At 45.5% G+C, this 23,865-nt stretch overlaps 2 protein-coding genes across 4 annotated transcripts in view; one reads left to right on the forward strand and one right to left on the reverse strand.

Moving 5' to 3' along the window:
- The first annotated feature begins 437 nt into the window (after positions 1-437).
- Positions 438-6,138, forward strand: POLR2J (RNA polymerase II subunit J). The gene is made up of 4 exons (XM_075904973.1): positions 438-594; positions 2,457-2,546; positions 3,903-4,077; positions 5,823-6,138. Exons 1-4 carry the CDS (start codon positions 542-544, stop codon positions 5,856-5,858), a joined length of 354 nt encoding a protein of 117 aa, XP_075761088.1. The 5' UTR covers positions 438-541; the 3' UTR covers positions 5,859-6,138.
- Positions 6,139-6,454: 316 nt separating this feature from the next.
- LRWD1 (leucine rich repeats and WD repeat domain containing 1) overlaps positions 6,455-23,865 on the reverse strand; it is a 42,265-nt gene continuing 24,854 nt past the window's right edge. For all 3 annotated transcript variants that reach the window (XM_075904965.1, XM_075904964.1, XM_075904966.1), the window contains exons 10-16: positions 22,774-22,981; positions 17,166-17,238; positions 16,933-17,073; positions 15,231-15,328; positions 14,152-14,313; positions 11,101-11,225; positions 6,455-6,836 (exon numbers count right to left, since the gene is read on the reverse strand). In XM_075904965.1, the coding sequence (XP_075761080.1) occupies positions 6,696-6,836; positions 11,101-11,225; positions 14,152-14,313; positions 15,231-15,328; positions 16,933-17,073; positions 17,166-17,238; positions 22,774-22,981 (948 nt within the window). In that variant the 3' untranslated portion in view covers positions 6,455-6,695. The remainder of the gene's footprint in view (positions 6,837-11,100; positions 11,226-14,151; positions 14,314-15,230; positions 15,329-16,932; positions 17,074-17,165; positions 17,239-22,773; positions 22,982-23,865) is intronic.

Consider the following 23,865-nt stretch of genomic DNA (forward strand, 5'->3'; position numbering starts at 1 on the left):
GGCACCCAGGTGGTTAAAGCTCTAGTGTAATGCACGACTGGCACCCCACAGCTGGGGCCCTTTGCTTTGCGCTCAGCCCGACGCTCACGCTGTGCTGGGGAAAGCCGCGGGGGCTGCTGCCCAGCTGATGCGGGGGGGTCGTGAGCGGGGACCCCAGTCAGTCCCTCTGCCCGCTGTGTCTCTGCTGAAGGGCGGCGGTGAGCTGAGCCAGCGGCTCGCGGCCCTGCGGACGGTGCGTGAGCGGCGCCGCGATGCTGCTACTATCACCCGGGGGGCTCCTGCCGTCAAAAGGCTAGAACAGGTACTGCGCATGCCCGGCCTCTGCCGGCACAGGGGAGGGGGAGTCCAGTGAGAGGCGCAAAGAGCCTAGGACGCACGACGCGCGCTCGGGTGGCGACCGTTGCCGCCGTTCTGCCGCGGGCGTCACTATGACGTTGTTCCGGGTGGATTCGGCGGCGACGGGCTGAGTGCCCCGGAAGCGGAAGCGCTGGGACTGCCGGAAGCGGAAGCGGGCCCTGCTAGAAGCCGTTAGCGCCGCAGGATGAACGCGCCGCCAGCCTTCGAGTCCTTCCTGCTCTTCGAAGGGGAGAAGAAGTAAGTGCGGGTGGGACTCCACCCCCTCCGATCTGGACCCGACCCCTCCCTCAGTCCCCCCCCCCCCCCCACGAGCCGGACCCGCCCCCTTCCTCAGCCCCTCAGTCCCCCCCCCCCCCGAGCCGGACCCGACCCCTTCCTCAGCACTTCACCCGGGGTGACCCCTTTCTCAGACACCCCCCTCCCCCCCCCGTCGGACCGCTCCAGACATCGGCTCATCCCCCCTCCCTCCCCACACTCACTCTGCTGCGCTCACTCTGTGGTAGTGCCGCGGGCTTGGCCGCAGCTCGCTTGTACGAGGCCCCCCTGGGGTCAGGCCTCTCCAATAGCTTGCACCACGGGAGCTGTCGGCCCATCACCACTACTCTGCCCGAACCTCCTGGCCAGTTGTCAGCAGTCTGCTGGCCCGAGTGCTCACCTGGCCCTTAGGTAGCAGGGATTCCTTTCCAGCCATAACACTGAGTGTGCAGGGGGGCAGGTTACCTCAGGGACTTGTGGAATACCCAGCTGGAAGGTTTTTAACGGGAGTCTCAAATTCCTGGGCTGTCCCTGATGGAGCAGTTGCACAATTTGGTCCAGGAGCCCGCATGGCGGTTCGATCTCCAAGCCTGGCCTTTTTCTGCTACTGCCCTTCCCAAATGCTTCCCCAAACCCCACCTATGGGCTTTGTGGTGGGCACTAGGTCTGAGGGGAAGGAGGGGAAGCAGCTGCAGACCCTTGCTTGAGAACCACAAAACTAGACAACCTCTTGAAGTTCTTTCCATCCTGCATTTCTATTACAGGTTATACCTCCCTGATCTGGCACCCTTGGGACCTGACCAGTCCCAGATGAGGAATTTTGCCACACTCGTGGAGGTCATTTCACTCCATCCCCAGCCCACTAGCTCCCCCTCTGCCGCCTGCCCTGCCAGGCTTCCTGGCCCCGCTGGGCAGCCCCACTGCGATGCGCCAGGCTCCTGTCTGCCAGCCCTCCTCCAGGACACTCTGGTACTGGAACATCTGTGGTCCAGTGTTGCCAGACCAGAGAGTCCTGCTTTAGAGAGGTTCAATCTGTATTGTAAAAATCTCAATAATTGGCAGAGGGGCTTCCAGTTAGGTGGTAGACCATAAATATGTCTCCAATTCAGAGATGGTGTCACTTGACATTAAGTGTGTACAGTCCTAGGAGAGACAGTCAAAAGTAGGTGGGTCCAAATTAAATCCTTTAATTTCAAATCTTGCTCTGTTCTGCTCTGACATTTGGTACATATGCTATGTTTTGGCTCCTTTTACCTATTCTGAGTTCCGTAACCAAAGTTATTGGTTAAGTGAGAATTTCAGAAATACAAACTGATAGAGGCAGCAGTTGGGGTGGAAGCAACTAGTTGAGGGAGGCATCAACTAGTCAAGGGACTAGTTGACTAGTCGCTTACATCCCTAACTCTGAGGCTGACTAATTTACCCACAAAGCTTTTCAAATTAATGTTTGCTAAATTAACCTTTTGTTACTGCACTGTGCATAGAGTAATTTTTGGCCCATTGAAGAGTTTTCTCTTGCCAATAACAATATGCAGCTACAGCTGTGTGAGAAGCACTTGTTGTTACACTAATTTTTAAATTAGCAAGCTGTGCTCTGAAATTCTTTCTTTTCTTATGTCACTGTTGTGCTGCTGTAGCAATGCTGTTAGGGTTCTGTGAATTTTTTCCTTCTGATGAATCAGGATCATGATTCCATATTGACTTCATAAATTTGTTTATCCAAAACATGTACAAAAGTATCTATCTGGTGTGAATCAAAAGATAAATGTTGGATATTTATAGAATGGCTTGGTTTAATTTGTTAGCTCGCATAATTTGATTTAATACTATTTTTTTTAATTCAGGATCACAATTAATAAGGATACAAAAGTACCAAATGCCTGTCTGTTTACAATCAACAAGGAAGATCACACGCTTGGAAATATTATTAAATCGTAAGTCAAGTCACTTCCTATTGCACAGTTATAGGAGTACGGTAGCAAGGCAGTGGATTACATTTAGCTAGGATGGTTGCCTGGGTGCACAGTGACTAACCAAACACCAGATAACCTAGCATGCAGTCCGGTTTAGGAGCATGTTTGGGTGAGGTCTGCAGGCCTGTTTGTGGTAGTTAAAGGTATATAATTGTTAATGGATGCCCATTTCTCACTGTGGCCCTTGTTGCCACCATGTGTAAAACCTTGAGCTAAGGGTGGTATTCCTCTGCTTGAGTAGTCATGTTAGCTCCTAGTGTGGGTTTAAATAGTAGCATGGCTGCAGCAATGTGCAAGTACATTACCCTCCCCTTGCTGTATGTGGACGAGCAGGGGAATCAACCCTCCAATGCTCAGTATAAGCATACAGCCTCTGACTTCTGAGTAAGGTTGGTTCTTTGTAACATGGTAATGCAGAGTGACTTTTTTGGTAGTACCAGGAGGCTGCGCCCCCTGCTCGCTATGCTTGCCAACCCCCCTCTCAGCTGGGGCGGGGCTGAGGCCACCCCGGCTCTCTCCCCTTCCCCTCCCCCCATGCTGCCAGTAACCAGGGAGGGTCTGGCCCTAAGGATGTGAAAGGATACCTAGTGAGCATCATGCTTACTGGCCATCTGGAGCAGCCCCACAGATTAGCAGTGTAGCAGCACATGGTGATTCTAGCAAAGAAAGAAACTCTTAATGTGACAGTGTAGGTAGGAAACAGAAGAATCTTTGTGGCTGAACCAGGTTAAGGTCACACTGTTGGGTGGTGATGGACACAGCAGGAGCTGGTGGTGTAGTATGTTTGTTGCTTCGCTCCCTTCTGTCATTCATGGGCTCAGAGCAGCAGCATGTGGCCTCCAGGAGTAAGAGCAAATAATGGGGCTCTTTGCACCAGATTGTTGAAGTTTGCTTTTGGGAGTTCTTCTGCATGGGTTTGCTGAAAGTGATTCCAGTTGTTATGTCCTAGTGCTTCATCCACAAGATCTTGCTATGGTGAAGCACTCACTATTAGGCCTGCAGTTCCAGTCCTGGTTCTCAAAAAGCAGGAACTCTCAATGCTGACAGTGTGCAGTGGGTTTATGAAGTGCGTTTATTCCATCTTATTAAGATAAGAGTGGCTCACCTTGACAGCAAATTCTATTAGAGGAGAGTGGCATAGACCCCTAACATTTCCTCTGATCTTCAGTTTTCCAGGGACTGAATAAGCTGGCAATGGCCTGTTAGAAAGGTGTGATAAGGCTGACCCAACTTCATGCATTGGGATCTTACAGAAATTTTGCAGCTGTTTGTCATCTGTCCTGTTATCTTCTCAATGCTTCTCTGTTCTCTTTTCAGGCAATTACTGAAAGACCCTCAGGTGCTGTTTGCAGGATACAAGGTCCCACATCCTCTGGAACATAAAATCATCATTCGAGTGCAGACCACTCCAGATTATAGCCCCCAAGAAGCTTTCACCAATGCGATCACTGACCTGATCAGTGAACTCTCCCTTCTGGAGGAGAGGTTCAGGGTAAGCTTGCTGAACTGCAGTGTCACTAATAAGGGGGCTCCCTTCCACCTCTGAAACTGTGAGCTGGATTAAAAATGGCAGTTACTTTACAGTTGTTGCTGTTGTATGAAAAATCCAAATACTCACATGTTCATTCCATTAAGCCAGGGCAGAATTTGGCTCTGTTATCATAGGACACTTTTGCAAACTACTTGAGATCTTGTTCAGTTTCTCAAAGCTTTTCTCTCTAGAGGTATGTCTAAACTACATCCCTTTTTCAATAAAGGGATGTAAATTAGACATACTGAAATTGTAAATGAAGCCGGGATTTGAATTTCATTGACATAATGGCAGCCGCGGCTTTTCTCCCCCTCCCCCCAAAGAAAAGCCGCTTTTTGGAAGAAAAAAAAAAAAACATGGTCAAGATGGGGATCTTTCAACAGAAATGCTCCGTTTCAAAAGATCCTGTAACCCTCAAAAAATGAGGTTTACAGGATCTTTCAAAATGGGACATTTCTGTCGAAAGATCCCCATCTTGACCACGTTTGGTTTTTTTTCTTCTTCAGAAAAGCGGCTTTTTGAAAAAAAGCTGGGGCTGCCATTATGTAAATGAAGCATGGGAAATTCAAATCCCGGCTTCATTTACAATTTCAGTATGTCTAATTTACATCCCTGTATCGAAAAAGGGATGTAGTTTAGACATACCCTAAGGCTACGTCTATACAGGCGGCTTCTTGCGCAAGAACAACTGTTCTTGCACAAAAACTTGCCGGGTGTCTACACTGTACACACATTCTTGCGCAAGTAAATTTACAGTCTAGTGTCGGAAAACAGGGCTTCTTCCGGAAGAGTTATTCCTCTCCCCACGAGGAATAAGCCCTCTAGCACAAGAGGGCAGTGTAAACAGGCAACATGAATTTCTTGCACAAGAAACCCCTATAGCTAAAATGGCCATCAGAGCTTTCTTGCGCAAGAGTGTGTCCACACTGCCATAGACGCTCTTGTACAAAAGCACATGCCAGTGTAGACACGCTCTTGTGGAAGATTTTTTGCACAAAAACTCTTCCACAAAACAGTTCTTGTGCAAGAAGCTGCCAGTGTAGACGTAGCCCATGTGTCTAGCATTTGCTTTCTCTCCCTTTTTCACAAGCATTACTGCTGTAAGCTTGAAAGTCTGTTGCCTGGAGCAGCTTACTTGAAAAATCCTTCCTTTCAAATTGATCTTTTCTGTGCCAATAACTCTTTTAATTTGGGATACAGTACTTTCACTTGTGTGCCCTTCTGTAATTACTCCACTCCTTGCTGTACAGTGTCTATTTAAATTGTCTGAGACACTATTGGTCTGAAACCACTTCAGAACAAATCTATATTGAAGTTCATATACTGCTGTTTGCTAGTTCCTTAACTAAGTCATAGCCTTGACTTAATTACTGAGATTATATTATCTCATAGAATAAAGCAGTTGACACACACATGAAATCCTTTGAAAGTTAATCCTCTTTTCATATAAATGCTAATTCCAGTAATTAATAAACTAAGGCATCAGCAGGTGCACGTTTTGCTGCTGATTTAAACCATTCATTTATATAAGAATCTATAGTTAATTATTTTTTAAATGAATCCTCTTTTTAAACTCAAATATAGTTTCTTTCTATAGCTCTTTTGCTCAAATTATTGGTCTTGAAATCCCATGTAGAGAGGAAATAAATGAAATTGTTTTCTGCTACAGAACTCCTTTAAAAAGGTTCTCTCTCTTTCTTTTATAGGTTGCTATCAAAGATAAACAAGAAGGAATTGAATAGACACATGAAGCTCAGAGTGGATGATCTTTTTTTACCCAGATCAAGTTATAAATAAGTGTTTTCAATATAAAGTACATGTAACCACTTAACTGAACAATTTAAGGATTATTTCAAACTTCTTCAGTAAGAACTTAATGTTTCTAATAAGTGACTTTAAATTCACTTACTGCTTTCATCAAGCAAAGTATATTTTGATTTCTGTACAGGATAAAATATTTGAAGACAGGGTGGTAAGTATACATGAAAAGTCTTGTGTCATTAAACTGTCTTTTCAAAACTGTGAGAGACTTCCATTGGCTCAATCCATCACTTACTGTTGCAGCTAGTTTAGAGCTTTTGATTACTGCTATAAAGAGGTAAGACCTCATGAAATTTAACAACTAGGTAGCTTTCCATGTTATTGTCTTTTGGGGCATGTTAAAGTGACTGTTTTTTCACCACTTATACTGGGCTTAGTAGCTGTACTTCCAGAATAGCTCAGCAACTGAGCTTATGGTGGCCAATATAATTTTGTCCCACTGATGGCCCTGTTCATGCTAGATCTAAGGCAGCATTTTCCCCCCCCCTCCACCATAAGTCATCTATTCACTGCCCAGTTAGCAGGTATTACATTTTATTAAGTATCAGAATTCTATAAAACAAATACACAAGTTGTGAGAACTCACAGTAAAAGAAGCTCGGTGTTGTCAATGATAGGATGTGTGCCAAGTCCCTTCAGATTTTCTTGCTTGCACGATAAGGGCTGGTTTAGAAAACTTCACGATTACTTTTGGAAACAATCACTAATACTGCACTATTTCAAAACATCACAGGAATTAAATTTTCCATCAGAACAGACTATGTTTTCTTCCATATAGCTGCTATATTTACGCCAGTTAAAGCCACAAGGTAAGTGAACGTAGGGTCTGTCACCACATTGTTTATTAAGACTTCAGTCAGCAGCTCCCCGTTTGCTCGAAGCTCTGGCCACTCAAGAATCTACCAAGAAAACAGATTTAGTTCAGAAGAGCTGAGACAGTCAGACTTGGTTTGGGTTTACTGCTCTTTTGAAAGAAAAGTCCACCTCTTCACTGGAGGAGGTATAAAACAGATTGACACTATATTCATAAATATAATGGGTAAGATAATTAGTGTCTTCAAATCTGAGTGTAAAGTGTTGAATTTAAGCATGAATGACTTAAATTTGACACTTTACACTCATAATTAGTGTCTTTATTTAAATTTCTTACCCATTACAAAGATAGCTTCTTCAATTATCACCTCTAATATCATTAGCTCACAGACATTTACCTTCCTCCTTTCCCCCCCCCCCCCATCCTCCTTCTGTTCTGAAATTTGATTTGTTCTTTTCATATGTGTTCATTTTTTTTTAATTGTACCCTTTGGTATATATGGTTGTGACAATTTTCTTCCACTATTTGATCTGAGGAAGTGGGTCTGGCCCACGAAAGCTCATCACCTATTAAACCATCTTGTTAGTCTTTAAAGTGCTACACAGTCCTGTTTTTTGTTTCAGCTGCACCAGACTAATACAGCTACATTTCTGCCATTATTCTCTATCCCTCTTTCAATGACTCCTAACATTTTATTTGCTTTTTTCACTGCTGTACCCTGGGTGGATGTTTTCCGAGAACTATCCACAATGACTCCAGGATCTCTCTCCTGAGTAGTTGTAGCCAAATTAATGTCCCCATCATATTGTCTTAACTATCTTGAGCAGTTTGGTACCATCTGCAAATTTTGCCACCTCACTGTTTACCCCTTTCTCTAGATCATTTAGAAGTAAGTTGAATAGGATGGGTAACAGGACAGATCCTTGGGGGACCCCACTAGTTACCTCTCTCCTCTTGGAAAACTTACCATTTATTCCTGCCCTTTGTTTCCTATCTCTTAACCAGTTATCAATCCACAAAAGGACCTTCCCTCTTACCCATGACAACTTACTTTATTTAAGAGCCTTTGGTGAAGGACCTTGTCAAAGGCTTTCTGGAAATCTAAGTCTATACTACATACACTGGATCCCCCTCGTTCACATATTTGTTGACCCCCCCCCCCCTCAAAGAACTCTAACAAATTAGTAAGGCATGATTTCCCTTTACAGAAACCATTTTGACTTTCCCGCAACAAATGATATTCATCTATGTGTCTGATAATTTTATTCTTTACTATAGTTTTAACTAATTTGTCCAGTACTGACGTTAGCCTTATTGGTCTGTAATTGCCAGGATCACCTCTAGAACCCTTTTTAAATATTGGTGTCACATTAGCTCTCTTCCAATCATTAGGTACATAAGCTGATTTAAAGGATAGGTTACAAACCACAGTTAATAGTTCTGCAATTTCCCATTTGAGTTCTTTCAGAACTCTTGGGTGGATGCCATCTGGTCCTGGTGACTTGTTACTGTTAAGTTTATCATTTTGTTCCAAAACCTCTTCTAATGACACCTCAATCTGGGACAATTCCTTAGATCTGTCACCTAAAAAGAATGGCTCAGGTTTGGGAATTTCCCCAATATCCTCAGCTGTGAAGACTGAAGCAAAGAATTCATTTAGCTTCTCCGCTATTACTTTATCATCTTTGAGGGCTCCTTTAGCATATCGCTCGTCCAAGGGCCCCACTGGTTGTTAAGCTGACTTCCTGCTTCTGATGTACTTAAAAACCATTTTACTATTACTTTTTGAGTTTTTGGCTAGTCATTCTTCAAACTCCTTTTTGGCTTTTCTTACAGTTTTACGCTTTAATTTGACAGTTTATGGTCCTTTGAATTCTCACTAGGATTTAACTGCCACTTTTTAAAAGAGAGCTTTTTATCTGTGTCTGCTTCTTGTACCTGGTTGTTAAGCCACAGTGGCATTTTTTTGGTTCTCTTATTGTGTTCTTCAATTTGGGGTATACGTTTAGGCTATGTCTAAACTACAAGGTTTTTGCACAAAAACCAGCAGAGCATCCACACCTCAAGCGCATTTTTGCACCAAAAAAACAACCCAGTACATCAACAGGACAGAGGGATTTTGCAGGTAGAGTTATTCCTCTCACCATGAGAAATAACTCCTTTTTTTTGCTTCAGCTCTTGCTCAAAAAGGATGTGTGGACGCTCTGTAGGAGTTTCTTGCGCAAGAAAGCTCTGATGGCCATTAACAGAATGGCCATCAGAGCACCTGCTCTTTTTGGGCAAGAGCTTCCATGCAGTGTAGACGCTCGCTTTGAGGCATGGACGCGCTTTTGTAAAAACCCTGCAGTGTAGACAAACCCTTAAGCTGGGCCTCTATTATGGTGCCTTTGAAAAATTTCTATGCATCTTACATAGATTTTACTTTTGTCACGTACCTTTTAACTTCCTCTAACTTCCCCTTTCTGAAATTAAATGCCACAGTATTGGGCTGCTGAGGTGTTTTTCCCACCACAGGGATATTAAATTGTATTACATTATTGTCACTATTTCCAAGTAGTCCAGTCATATTTACCTCTTGGACCAGATCCTGCGCTCCACTTAATCAAGAATAGCCTCTCCCCTTGTGGGTTTCAGAACCAGCTGCTCCAAAAAGCAGTCATATAACCTATCAAGAAATTTTATCTCTGCATCCTGTCCTGAGGTGGGTGTGTCAGGGTGGTCAAATATTGGAATAAATTGCCAAGGGAGGTGGTGGAATCTCCCTCGCTGGAGATATTTAAGAACAGGTTGGATAGACATCTGTCAGGGATGGTGTAGACGGAGCTTGGTCCTGCCTTGAGGGCGGGGGGGCTGGACTCGATGACCTCTTGAGGTCCCTTCCAGTCCTATTATTCTATGAATATGGGGATAGTTGAAATCCCCCACTATTACTGAGTTTTTTAATTTGATAGCATTTCTAATCTCCCTTAGCATTTCATAGTCACTGTCACTGTCCTGATCAGCTGGTCAATAATAGAGATTCTGTGGAACATTTTGGCTCATTTAAGATGTTTACCTCATTTGATTCTACATTTTCTTTCACATTTAGTGCCACTCCCCCACCAGCATGACCTGCTCTGTCCTCCTGATATATTTTGCATCCTGGTATAACAGTGTCCCATTGATTGTCCTCATTCCACCAAGTTTCCGTGATGCCTGTTATATCAATATCCTCCTTTAAAACTAGACACTCCAGTTCACCCATTTTACTATTTAGACTTCTAGCATTTGCATATAAGCACTTTAATAATTCGTTACTATTTATCTGCCATTTTCTGATGTTAGACTCTTTTTCATTTGATTGTTTCATTTGATCTAACCCATACTTCCATCCTCTCCTCCTGACTAGAACATAGAGCATCTCTATTAATAGAACCTCCCCTAAGAGATGTCTCTCTCCGATCCATGTGCTCCTCCACACCTGTCGGCTTTCCCCCCAGTCCTTAACATTAAAAAGGTCATAGAACAGTTTTTAAACTAAATGCCAGCAGTCTGGTTCCATTTTGATTTCGGTGGGAGCCCATCCTTCCTGTATAGGCTCCCCCGATCCCTAAAGTTTCCCCAGTTCCTAATAAATCTAAACCCCTCCTCTCCACACCATCGTCTCATCCATGCATTGAGACTCTGAAGCTCTGCCTGCCTACCTGGCCCTGCGCGTGGAACTGAAAGCATTTCAGAGAATGCCACCATAGAAGTCCTGGATTTCAGTCTCTTTCCTAGCAGCCTAAATTTGGCCTCTAGAACCTCTCTCTTATCACCCTTCCCTATGTTATTGGTACCTACATGTACCATGACGACTGTCTCCTCCCTGGAACAATACATAAGATTATCTAGATATCTCGAGAGATCTGCAACCTTCGCACCAGGCAGGCAAGTTACCATACGGTTCTCCAGGTCATCACAAACCCAGCTATGTTTCTAATAATTGAATCCCTCGTTACTAAAACCCGCCTTTTCCTAATGAGTGGAGTTCCCTCCCCCAGAGCTGTATTCTCAGTGCGAGAGGAGACCATAACATCCTCTGAAAGGAGGGTCCCAACTATGGGATCATTTCCCTCTGTCCAATTGCAGCAAGAGCTTGGGAAAGGCCGACTTCCCACACATTTAGCTCCCTGCTGACTTGAGAAGCCTGAATTAAAAAAAAATCTCTTCTTAAACGAGCCATCTAATGAGACCCGGGAGGAACTGTTAATTTTCGAGCATCAAAATCGCAATTCTCTGAATTATCTTAAAACCGATATAGTAATGTGTGTGCCTCCTATTGCACAGCCTCCGTGGAGTCAATGTAAAGCCAAGAGGCAAAGGCCTACCTGTGTGGGAGCTATTCTGTTGTCTGAGCATTTTCCCTTTGAGGCCTTCCAGGCTGAAGTGTGCTTGCTGAGATTGTACATCCATACGCTTCCCTTTTCGTCGCCGCAGAACACGTACTCTGCTGCTGCAGGAGCAATGGAAGAGGCAGTACAGTGTGGAGCAGTGTTTCTGAAACTGTGTTCCGCGGTACATCGGTGTGCCGTGAGGCAGTTGGAGGTGTTCCATGGAGAACAATAGAATTCAAAATGGCTGCCCTTAAAGGAACAGGAAACCTTCCCCCAACCAATCCCCAATAACTCCCTCCCTGGCCTTTTTTTTTCTCAACAAAAAGTTTGTTTTTCCTCATAAAAAAATAAAAAATTGTTTGGTGTTCCTTGGTCTTAAAAAGTTTAGAAACACTGGTGTGGAGATTTCTGATGGCCAGGAGCAAAAACTTCTCACCTGTCTAGTGCTCTAACCCCTGGGCTATGTCTACACTGGCAGCTTCTTGTGCAAAAAATCTTCCACAAGAGCACAGCCACACTGCCATGTGCTTTTGCGCAAGAGCATCCATGGTAGTGTGGACACACTCTTGTGGAAGAAAGCTCTGATGGCCATTTTAACCATAGGGGCTTCTTGCACAAGAAATTCATGTTGCCTGTCTATGCTGCCCTCTTGTGGAAGAGCTCTTGGCAAGAGGGCTTATTCCTTGTGGGGAAAGGAATAACTCTGCCGGAAGAAGCCCTGTTTTACAACGCTATACTGTAAGGCTACATCTACACTGGCATGATTTTCCGAAAATGCTTTTAATGGAAAAGTTTTCCGTTAAAAGCATTTTCGGAAAAGTACGTCTAGATTGGCAGGATGCTTTTCCGCAAAAGCACTTTTTGCAGAAAAGCGTCGTGGTCAATCTAGACGCGGTTTTCCGCAAAAAAACCCCGATCGTCATTTTCGCGATCGGGGCTGTTTCGCAGAAAAGAAATCTCTGCTGTCTACACTGGCCCTTTTCCGGAACAGTTTTCCGGAAAAGGACTTTTGCCCGAACGGGAGCAGCATAGTTTTTCCAGAAAAGCACTGATGATTTTACATTAGATCGTCAGTGCTTTTCCGGAAATTCAAGCGGCCAGTGTAGACAGCTGGCAAGTTTTTCCGGAAAAGCGGCTGATTTTCCGGAATAACTTGCCAGTGTAGACACAGCCTAAAAGTATTTGTGCAAGAACCCTCGTGCAGTGTAGACAGCAGGCAAGTCTTTGCGCAAGAACAGCTGTTCTTGCTCAAGAAGCTGCCAATGTAGACATAGCCCTGCTGTTCCTCTGGTGGCAACCCTAGCTTAAGACGGTGAGACAGAGCCCAGTGTGATGAATGTTACCCTCTTTGTAGTCCATTCTTAATTGCTGCAGGGATTAGTAAACCAGCCTTACAAAATTCAGCTCCCAAATATTTTTATCAACTAGTCCGATAGCACTGATCTTAGCACAGTAAGGATTTTGGTCTCAAACTGGTATGTTTTTAATGATCCGTGGTGAGTAGATTCTAACCCGGAAGAGCTGGCGCAAAGCGATCTGTGCAGAACGAGCTGAGCATGCGCAGAACGCAGAACCGCACAAAACCGCGCGGCTGGCGAGTGGGGCTCGCCACCAGTTGGCGAGCCCTGATAATGACCATTTTGCAAGACTGAAATAAAGTAGTTTTAATGCTGGTCTGAGCAGGGAAACTAGTTCAGTTTCAATTATTGGTCTTGCACTGCTACAGTACGTCTACACTGCTTTTTTTTGCGGACAAGCAAACACGCTCTTTCGGGGAGCCCTGTATACTTCATTCTATGAGGAATAAGGGCTCCTCCGAAAGAGAAGGCTTTTCTGACTAGACAGGGCCAAATGGTGGAAAAGCCTCTTCCAGAAAAGCGATCGGAACAAGCTATAGTGTAGACCACAAGCTAAATCGGAGTCAACAGTGTGATGCTGTTGCAAAAAATGCAAACACGATTCTGGACTGCATTAACAGGAGTGTTGTGAGCAAGATACGAGAAGTCATTCTGCTTTAGTCTGCGCTGATTAGGCCTCAGCTGGAGTATTAGGTCCAGTTCTGGACACCACATTTCAAGAAAGATGTGGAGAAATTGGAGAAGGTCCAGAGAAGAGCAACAAGAATGATTAAAGGTCTAGAGAACATGAGCTATGAGGGATTTGTTTAATCTGGAAAAGAGAAGACTGAGGGGAGACATGATACCAGCTTTCAAGTATCTAAAAGGTTACAAGGAGAAGAGAGAAACATTGTTCTCCTTGGCCTCTGAGGATAGGACAAGAAGCAATGGGCTTAAACTGCAGCAAGGGAGGTTTAGGTTGGACATTAGGAAAAACTTCCTACCTGTCGGGGTGGTTAAACACTGGAATAAGTTGCCTAGGGAGTTGTGGAATCTCCATCTCTGGAGATATTGAAGAGCAGATTAGACAGACACCTGTCATGAATGATGCAGAATAGGGCTGGACAAAAGCCACTCAGTGGGCCGGATCCAGCACACCAAGGGCTTTGATCCGGCCCATTCAGCTGTTCCAGGCCCTGCCCCCTAGCACGTTGCCTAGGAGCCATGCAAGTCTTTTCAACGGCTTCTATTTAAAGGGCTTGCAGGGCTCCGCCCCTTTCATCCGAGGCCCCGCCCTTTCCTGGGTGGCCTGTGACATCAAACATTTCTGAAGTGGCCTCTGCTCAAAAAGTATTGCCCACCCCTGGTGTAGAAGGTGCTGGGTCCTGCCGTGTGGGCAGGGGACTGGACTTGACGACCTCTCAAGGTCCCTTCCAGTTTTAGAATTTTGTCTTCATAAGCTAATCTCCTACCGGCCCTTTCAGGCATTAGCATTTTTACAGATGCCGCATCAGAACAACTACTCAGCAGCAAGTCCCGGCCTAGCATCCAGGCCTTGAACACCAATCACGGAACTGCCCAAGGAATCAGGTTAGTAAAGCAGAACTGGCGGTTCCCTCTACTATTGAAAGAACAAACTGTACCTTTCAAGTCCTTCCCCAACAATAGCTCCTGGCCTTCTCTACTGTAGTTACCAAGGTGTGCTTACCTGGACAGGTGCTGAGGGTGAGATAGGGCAGGTCTGTTGTGGACCACTCCAGTTCAGCTAGAATAACTGCAGCTAGTGTCTTCTGACATGATTTCCGCTGTGCCTCAAAGGACTGGCTCCAACTCCATAAATATATCGACCCTGTCTTAGAACTCTTCGACACTGGCGGGGAGAAAGCCAGCCTATCAGAAGCGAACATCCTTCATGTCTTTTAAAATGGCACCAGCCCTCTCAGGACTGAATTTCTTACTGGCACATGCTCCCTATTACAAAAGAAATCTGGTCCCTATGTGTGAACCGAGGGACCTTTCTAGTCACCCTTGCCTTAAGCAAACTGATAGTGTGAGACTAGTGGGAGAATTAAACAAACCTGATTTCCCACCCAGGAATAGTTTAAAGCTGCACCCAAGGTCTCTGGCACTGCTAGGTTGGGTAATAGGAAAACTGGCGCTAGTGGGGCCTTGGAAGCAGCTATGAAAACAGGAAGCCAATGAACTGCTGGCCACTATAAAGTGTTGTCTACTCCGAGAAGTTTGTGCACAGCAAGGTAGCGTGAGAATTTAGTACCCCTTAGCTATTCTGCACTAACATCCCTGTGTGGGCCATCTTCGTGTGCACTAAAAGCACACAAAGGTCCTTAGTATGTATTGTGAGTATCCATACAAGGGCTTAGTGCAGAATAGCTAATGTCAGTCAATTCACCCACCAGCTTACTAGATACTAACATCCCTGTGTGGACAGGCCCACAGAGCCAAACCCTGCCAGATTTCAGGAGGGAGCTAGGCTCCCTGAACCAAGAAAGCATTTTCTCCAGTTCTGTTCAAGATTTAAAGCACGTGCAAGCCATCTGCCTTGAATGGCTGGCATTAAAAAGGCTCTCCTGTGTAGCTCCAGTCCCAAATCTGCCCCAGCCCTCCAAAATATTAAAACCCACTAACGTGTTCACAGTCTCAGATGGGCTAGTACAAAATTCAAGTTGTTCCAGCCTGCCTAAGAGCAGGGGAACATGACTTCTATGGTGTGCAGGAAATAATGGTGTTTATGGTCACCTGCCCCCAATGATCTGAGTTCATGTTTACCTACAACATCCTTGTTCAGAAAAGCCAATCCATCCACTCGGTGGGAAGCAGTCTCTTCTCCCTCATCATTAGGAAACTGGAACGCCACTTCAAAAGGCCTGGTGAAAAATTTAGATGTTACAGCAGGGCTACTTAACTTTGGAAGCCCTGGGGGCCACAATGATACAGCACATGCCGAGGGCTGCAACTTAAGTGTGGTTGCATATACATGCAAATATATGCAAATAGATTCTTTCACACTGATGGGCATGAAAACAAAGCTTAAAGCAAGACTTACACAACACACAGGCCCCGTTTAAGTCAGTTCTGCTGATATTAATAAAATGCAATAGTTACTCGATTTCCACCCATATGACAGCACTTTTAATGAACAATGACAGTCCAGGAATTTAACTACTAAAACTCATATCAACAGAAGATCGTTATATTGTCTACTTTTTTGTTTTGCCTCCCACCCGCGGGCTGCAAACAAACGAGCTGCGGTCTGCGTGTTGAGTAGCCCTGCGTTACAGAATAGTCGGCAACTGAATGAGCAAACGCTTTAAGCTCCACCCGACCCCTTCAACAAGCCAGTGATATACCCTGGGTCACAGAATGCAGTGACAGACGCAGAGTGTCTTCCAGCTTTTCTCAGTACCTAGTCAGGAGCATTCCTGAATGCTCTCTACCTTTATGCGCCAAGAAACAGACCTCCGGCTACAAGATGAGACGCACATCTGGCAACCCAAGGGACGAGAATCTTAAAGCCCTAAAAATGAGCAGCTGAACCAACTGCTCATTTGCAGCGTTATGGGACTGTAACAATGTATCAAGTGAGGTTTTTTTTTGACAGTCTGTAATGTTCTGAACTTGATGGTCTCTGAGACGTGTACATGGGCTACAATTTTGACTGCATCTCCCAGCAGGGAGGGGCACTTTCTGAGCCCGGTATCCTCAAGAAACAGTCTTCAAACCATTGTCCAGTCAGGAAGAGACAATGGCGGAGCCTCAGAGTTAATGGAAAGCCACTCAGACAACCCAGCTCTCAAGTTAAGAGGGGATTCACACACTGAATAAACATCAGTCTCCCTGGACTAGGGAACAAAAGGAAAGGGGGCAGAGAGGGCACATTTTAAAAGTAAGGTTGTGTCAGAGGTGGGTTTTTTTAAACCTGGAAACTGAGAGATAATGTCTAGGTGAGAAGCTAGCTATGAAATCTGGATCACCCTAGAATTAGGGGGTACCGGGGGAACCTGTGTTTATTCCAACCAGATCTCTGTTGTAGTAGGAATGTGCTAGGCAATTGATACCCAGGGGGGCTGGTTTCATGCTTTCCGACTGGCGATCTGCAAAGAGGAGCAGATTGAGTGTCTGGTAGTTAAGAAGTCAGGGAGGGTCGATCAAGGAAGACTCAAGGCTGTAAGCGCTCTTGGTGTCCCCCTCCAAGGAGTAACTAGCCAGGGGAGAAATCTTGGGGTGGGGGAACTTGAGGCTGGGTTGGCAGCCCTTGCTTGGAGCTGGCTACTGGAGTCTGAGCATCATACATGCTAAGTAACTGCTCTCTGTGCCTCTCGCTGGGGTCCCTAATCTTGTAGCGCTGGGGAATTCGATCCAGAGCTAACAGGTTTTCCTCATCTCAGCCTTCTGTAATCAGGCTCCCAAAGCCCTCAGAGCGCTCGTGGTTGTGGACAGTGAATGTGGGTCCCAGGCATGTGGGTCTTACCTGCTTTTCTGTGGCTTGTCCAGTCTAATATCCCAAGCAAAGCAACCTTCTTCACAACCAGCCAGCAGGAACTGATCAGGGCAGGATGGGACCAGAGCAATCCGTAATGGAATAGAAGCAACTTCCAGCACCATCAGTTGGCTGGCAAATAAAACGGACACTTAGTCCAACCTCCTGTAACAGCTGCTTCTCAGGAGACTTTAATGGGGCGCTGCTTGTTTCTGAACAGTTACCTTGCTTTGAAGTTGTAGTCACAATCCGGGACCCCGATATCCCAGAGGCCAATTCTTTTGTCGTAGGATGCAGCTGTGGGGGGACACAAAAGGTACCAGGCTGTTATAGACCATTACTTGCCAACCTTGCTTTTTATTCCACAATAATTCCTCCTAATCTCACAGCGTGTCGGATGGAGGTGTCATTTGTGAGGCTGTTAACCCAGCATCCTGCCTCTGAGCTTTGACCCCCAACTAACAAAGCACCCAAGTCACTGAACACAAATGCTTTGAAATATTTTTTTAAACTGTGGAAAGAAAAATCCTATTTTGTGTGAATGTATTGCTGGTAAAGAGTGCTAGTCTGTTAGCTCTAGGGCCCTTTATCCACAGCACGGGCAGTGCCAGCTTCCCCCAGACCAAACCTGTCTTCTCAAGGGAGCACGTTGAAGGGTGAAAGGGAAGTTTGTTTTCCATGGTACATCCAGTCTGTGGCCTTGGAGAAGGTCAACAGGAGCAGCAATTAATGCCTCTTCCTGCCAGTGTTGTTTTGGTCACTTGTCCCAATGGGGCATGTGAGGAGAGCATGGATGCCTCTATCCAGGTCCTGGTGTGGTGTTGCAGTATTTGTGGCTTGCAATTCCCACTGACTGATATCCAGGCAGGGGGAGACAACCGTTTTGAAAGGTGCCTGCTGGTGGAATCTCTCAGGCAGCAGGTGGGAGAGCTACAGGAGGAGGTGGCCAGGCTGAGGAGCATTCGAGGCCATAAGGAATTCCTGGACAGTATTCCTATGGCGTCCACTGAGGTCACTGTCCTAGGATGTGGGACTGCTGACCCGCCACTTATGGAGGAGGAGGTGGTGCAGGGTGAGCACTGGCAGCTGGTTATTTCTGGCAGCAGGCAGTGTTCCATCCCTGCTCCTAACCCTCCCATTGTGTTGTTACATAACTGTTACACTATACTTTCTGCAGGAGACAAGGAGTCACCCCCCACAGTGGAGGAGACCAAGCCTTGCACTACCAAGGTTGAGCAGTCTCCTGCCACCACTGTGAGGGAGAAACGTAGGGTAGTGGTGGTTGGAGACTCTCTTCTGAGGGGAACGGAGGCGCCCATCTGTCGCCCTGACAGTTCATCTCGAGAGGTATGCTGTCTGCCAGGGACCCGTATCCGAGATGTTACGGAAGCATTGTCGAGGATTATCCGGCCCTCTGACTACTACTCCATGCTACTCATCCATGTGGGCACAAATGATACTGCCAGGTGTAACACTGAGCGGATCAAGCGTGACTACAGGGCTTTGGGAGTACAGGTGAGGGAGTTTGGGGCGCAGGTGGTATTCTCTTCGATCCTTCCTGTCAAAGGTAGGGGCCCGGGCAGAGAGAGGTGCATCCTGGAGGTGAATGCCTGGCTGCGAAGATGGTGTCGCCAGGAGGGCTTCGGCTTCCTTGACCACGGGGTGCTCTTCCAGGAAGGACTGCTTGGCAGAGATGGAGTTCACCTTTCCAGGAGCGGGAAGGCCTTGTTTGGACACAGACTGGCTAACCTTGTGAGGAGGGCTTTAAACTAGGTTCGACGGGGACAGGTGAGCAAAGCCCACAGGTAAGTGCTGAATGTGCGGGACTGGGAGATGGGTTGGAAATGGGGGGGACTATGGCCTATAATGGCAAGGAGAAAGGAGGGTCAGGGCACAACAGGGAGGCAAGATCAAATCAGTATCTTAGATGCCTATATACAAATGCGAGAAGTATGGGTAATAAGCAGGAAGAACTGGAATTGCTAACAAATAAATACAACTATGATATCATTGGTATTACAGAAACCTGGTGGGATGGGACGCATGATTGGAATGTTGGTATGGAAGGGTACGGCTTGCTCAGGAAGGACAGACAGGGAAAAAAGAGAGGAGGGGTTGCCTTGTATATTAAAAATGTACACACTTGGACTGAAGTGGAGATGAACGTAGGAGATAGCTGTGTAGAGAGTCTCTGGGTTAAGCTAAAAGGGGTAAAAAATGAGGGTGATGTCATGCTAGGAGTCTACTACAGGCCACCTAGCCAGGTGGAAGAGCTGGATGAGGCCTTTTTTAAACAATTAACAAAACTATCCAAAGCCCAAGATTTGGTGGTGATGGGGGACTTCAACTATCCAGACATATGTTGGGAAACTAACACAGCGGGGCACAGGCTATCCAATAAGTTTCTGAACTGCATTGGAGACAACTTTCTGTTTCAGAAGGTTGAAAAAGCTCTGAGGAGAAGCTGTTCTGGATTTGATTTTAACAAATAGGGAGGAACTAGTTGAGAACTTGAAAGTGGAAGACAGTATGGGGGACAGTGATCATGAAATAATAGAGTTCATGATCTTAAGGAAAGGTAGAAGGGAGACCAGCACAATTGAGGTAATGGATTTCAGGAAGGCAGATTTTGATAAGCTCAGAGAACTTGTAGGTAAGGTCCCATGGGAAGCAAGACTGAAGGGAAAAACAACTGAGGAGAGTTGGAAGTATTTCAAAGGGACGTTGTTAAGGGCCCAAAAGCAAACAATTCCGCTGTGTAGGAAAGATAGAAAATATGGCAAAAGACTAGCTTGGCTTAACAAGGAGATCTTGCATGATCTCGAAATAAAAAAGGAGTCATATAAAAAATGGAAACTAGGACAAATAACAAAGGATGAATATAGGCAAGCAACACGGGAATGCAGGGGCAAGATTAGAAAGGCAAAGGCACAAAATGAGATCAGACTAGCTACAGGCATAAAGGGAAACAAGAAGAACTTTTATAAATACATTAAAAGCAAGAGGAAGACCAAGGACAGGGTAGGCCCACTGCTCAGTGAGGAGGGAGAAGCAGTAACAGGAAACTTGGAAATGGCAGAGATGCTCAATGACTTCTTTGTTTCGGTCTTCACCGAGAAGTCTGGAGGTGTGCCTAACGTAGTGAATACAAGCAGAGAGAGGGTAAGTTTAGAAGATAGGATACACAAAGAACAAGTTAAAAATCACTTAGGAAAGTTAGATGTCAGCAAGTCGCCAGGTCCTGATGAAATGCATCCCAGGATACTCAAGGAGCTGATAGAGGAGGTATCTGAGCCTTTAGCTATGATCTTTGAAAAATCATGGAAGACGGGAGATTCCAGGAGACTGGAAAATGGCAAATATTGTGCCCATCTATAAAAAGGGGAATAAGAACATCCCAGGAAACTACAGACCGGTCAGTTTAACGTCTGTCCCAGGGAAGATAATGGAGCAGGTAATTAAGGAAATCATATGCAAACACTTGGAAGGTAATAAAGTGATAGGGAATAGCCAGCATGGGTTTGTGAAGAACAAGTCATGCCAAACTAATCTGATAGCTTTCTTTGATAGGATAACGAGCCTTGTGGATAAGGGAGAAGTGGTGGATGTCATATACCTAGACTTTAGTAAGGCATTTGATACGGTCTCGCATGATATTCTTATTGATAAACTAGGCAAATATAACTTAGATAGGGCCACGATAAGGTGGGTGCATAATTGGCTGGATAACCGTAGTCAGAGAGTTGTTGTTAACGGTGCTAAATCCTGCTGGAAAGGGATAACAAGTGGAGTTCCGCAAGGGTCTGTTCTGGGACCCCGTACTGTTCAATATCTTCATCAATGATGTAGATATTGGGATAGAGAGTACGCTTATTAAGTTTGCAGATGATACCAAACTGGGTGGGATTGCAACTTCTTTGGAGGATAGGGACATAATTCAAAATGACCTTAGCAAGTTAGAGAAATGGTCAGAGGTAAACAGGATGAAGTTTAATAAAGAGAAATGCAAAGTGCTCCACTTAGGAAGGAACAATCAGTTCCATACATACAAGATGGGAAGCGACTGTCTAGGAAAGAGCATGGCGGAAAGGGATCTAGGGGTCATAGTGGACCACAAGTTGAATATGAGTCAACAGTGTGATGCTGTTGCAAAAAAAGCAAATATGATTCTAGGTTGTATCAACAGGTGTGTTGTAAGCAAAACTCGTGAAGTCATTCTGCCGCTCTACTCTGCACTAGTTAGGCCTCAGCTGGAGTACTGTGTCCAGTTCTGGGCGCCACATTTCAAGAAAGATGTGGAGAAATTGGAAAGGGTACAGAGAAGAGCGACAAGAATGATGCTTCGTGAACTGGGCTTGTTTAGTTTGGAAAAAAGAAGTTTAAGGGGGGACATGATAGTGGTTTTCAAATATCTAAAAGGGCGTCACAAGGAGGAAGGAGAAAATTTGTTCCTCTTGGTTTCTGAGGACAGGACAAGGAGTGCAGCAAGGGAGGTTTAGATTGGACATTAGGAAAAAATTCCTAACTGTCAGGGTGGTCAAATATTGGAATAAATTGCCAAGGGAGGTGGTGGAATCTCCCTCTCTGGAGATATTTAAGAACAGGTTAGATAGACATCTGTCAGGGATGGTGTAGACGGAGCTTGGTCCTGCCTTGAGGGCGGGGGGCTGGACTCAATGACCTCTCGAGGTCCCTTCCAGTCCTATGATTCTGTGATTCTATGATTTCACATACTTTATTAATCATTATAGCACCTCCCACTGTGGACACTAAGCGCCAAGATTTTAAAGTCTTTGCCACTGAGTGGTACATGGTACATCTGCAATAAGCTTATTCAGAAAATAAGCCAGACCCCAATTAAATGACTTCTCTCAACTACCCGACCATCAGGCCTTCCAGGAACCCTGCAAAGACCCCAACTCTATAAAAGTGGCCCTTCCTTCTTTTAACGTCCCTGTGGTTATCCAATTCAGAACAACTCTCCAGTGAATGTCCCCCTCTGCTGGTAATTGAACAGCGTGCCTATCTACTGAGCTGTCTGGGTCTTGGTTTTCAATTCTTGAGCATACTTAAGAGACCTGCCCATTACAGGTGCTTCCAAAAGTTGGGTGCCCAGGACTGGAGGCCTCCAACGCTTTTGAACGCTTAGGCCTTTATAAGGCACATGGCACAGTAGGATGCGAGTCATTTCAGATGCAAAACAAAAGGTACGGAACAGGGAAAAACAAGTCTGAAGGGTTGATCAGTACGTGACTAGACAGAAAATGCCATTGTAACTTGTAACCCAAAGGCTATTACTGGCTGCTCACTGAGTACCAAACTATGCAAAGTTCTCCTCATATTCAGGATCTGGCCCCGAATAAGGTAATTTGTAAGAGTGAGTAATATCAGAGGTCACTAAATATATGTAACTAGTTAGAACCTGCAGTTACAACTGCACAGAACTTCACTGATTTGAAGAAATCAAACAGCCCATGGGAATGGATTCACAACTTCTCCCCCACAAGAGGTAGCACCCTCCCTCCTCGGCATCGAATGGCTGGGATTTCAGTCATCTGTGGACCTCTCAGGTCCAAAGTCTGAGCTGCCACCACTTGGGCAAAAGAAGGAAGGCGCTGTAGCGGATGGCTGTAACAAGGCATATCCTCCTGGGGTCAACCCCAAGGGTGAACTTATGCCACAAGCCAATGAGTTATATGCGCTCCAGGTGCATGTCTCAACACCATATCCATCTGCCAATATCTGCTCCAACCCTGGTGACCGCAAAATCCCTCCCTCCTGGAAGCCAGGCCTTCTCCCTGCTGCTAGCGAGATGCAGAACTGGAGACTTACTAAAGAGGTGAGTCTCGCAGGTTGGGCTGAAGCAGGCTGTAGCAATGGGCTTTTTGTGAGCCTTTAGCTCTCCATAACAGAAATCAGCTGACACATGAATCAGCTTCACAATTCCTCTTCTGCCGGCTGCGGCCAGGATATTGTGTTTTTTTTTCCGGCCGTCGTTAGTTACCAATGTCAGAGTTGTCCATGCAACAGAGAAAAACTCCTAGGACAAGGAGAGATGAGAAACTGTGAAACGTAACATTGGGGTATGGCAGCAAGGACACAGTTTAGACAGCAAGCTAGTGAACGAGAGAAAAGCTGCATTTTGAAACAACAGGGCTGATGAAACGGGCCATGCACGTCAGATCAAACTTAGGGGAAGAAACACAAACTGTAAAAGCAGTTTTAACAGCGTACCAGTGGGGTAGCCAAGTTTTAGCTTGTCTTATTATTTTCAGGATCAACAAATGCCATTTTCCATCCGTACCCATCATTTTAAGGCCTGTCCACGCTGGGAGCCATTGTTTCAGGCTGGTTTTGTAACAGAGTGACAGACATTTTCTCCCGAGGGAACTCTGCACCAAAAACTTTAAAATGGTGTGCCCAGTATTTTAAAATTCTGCAAAGGTTACTTGTCTAGAACAGTGATTCCCAATTGGTGCGAAGCGAAAGTAAGGGTTCCGTGAGGAGCTGGCACTCCCCCGTTCCCTCTTGAAGAGACTTTTTTTTTCCTCCTCGATGAAAAGCGGTGGCGGGGTTTTGTTTTTTTTCTTTGCTCAATGAAAAGCGGCGGCAGGACTTTTTTTTTTTTTCTCAACAAATCGTGAGGCAACCCTAGGGGTTCCGTGGCCAACTAAAATTGGGAAACACTGGTCTAGAGAGACAAGGGGAGGGACGGATATGATAGAGGTCTATAAAATCATGACTGGTGAGGAGAAAGTGAATAAGGAAAAGTTATTGACTTGTTCCCATAAGAACTAGGGGTTACCAAATGAAATGAATAGGCAGCAGGTTTAAAACAAAAAAAAGGAAGTTTTTCTTCACGCAGAGCATGGTTGGCCTGTGGAACTCCTTGCCAGAGGATGTGGTGAGGACTAGGACTTTAAC

This window comes from Pelodiscus sinensis, chromosome 21, assembly GCF_049634645.1.
Source record: "Pelodiscus sinensis isolate JC-2024 chromosome 21, ASM4963464v1, whole genome shotgun sequence".
Lineage (NCBI taxonomy): Eukaryota > Metazoa > Chordata > Testudines > Trionychidae > Pelodiscus > Pelodiscus sinensis.

Coding starts and splice junctions, on each gene's coding strand:
- POLR2J (XM_075904973.1), top strand. CDS start 542: ATGAACGCGCCGCCAGCCTTCGAGTCCTTCCTGCTCTTCGAAGGGGAG. Junction 595..2,456: donor CTCTTCGAAGGGGAGAAGAA/GTAAGTGCGGGT, acceptor TTTTTAATTCAG/GATCACAATTAATAAGGATA. Junction 4,078..5,822: donor TTCTGGAGGAGAGGTTCAGG/GTAAGCTTGCTG, acceptor TTTCTTTTATAG/GTTGCTATCAAAGATAAACA.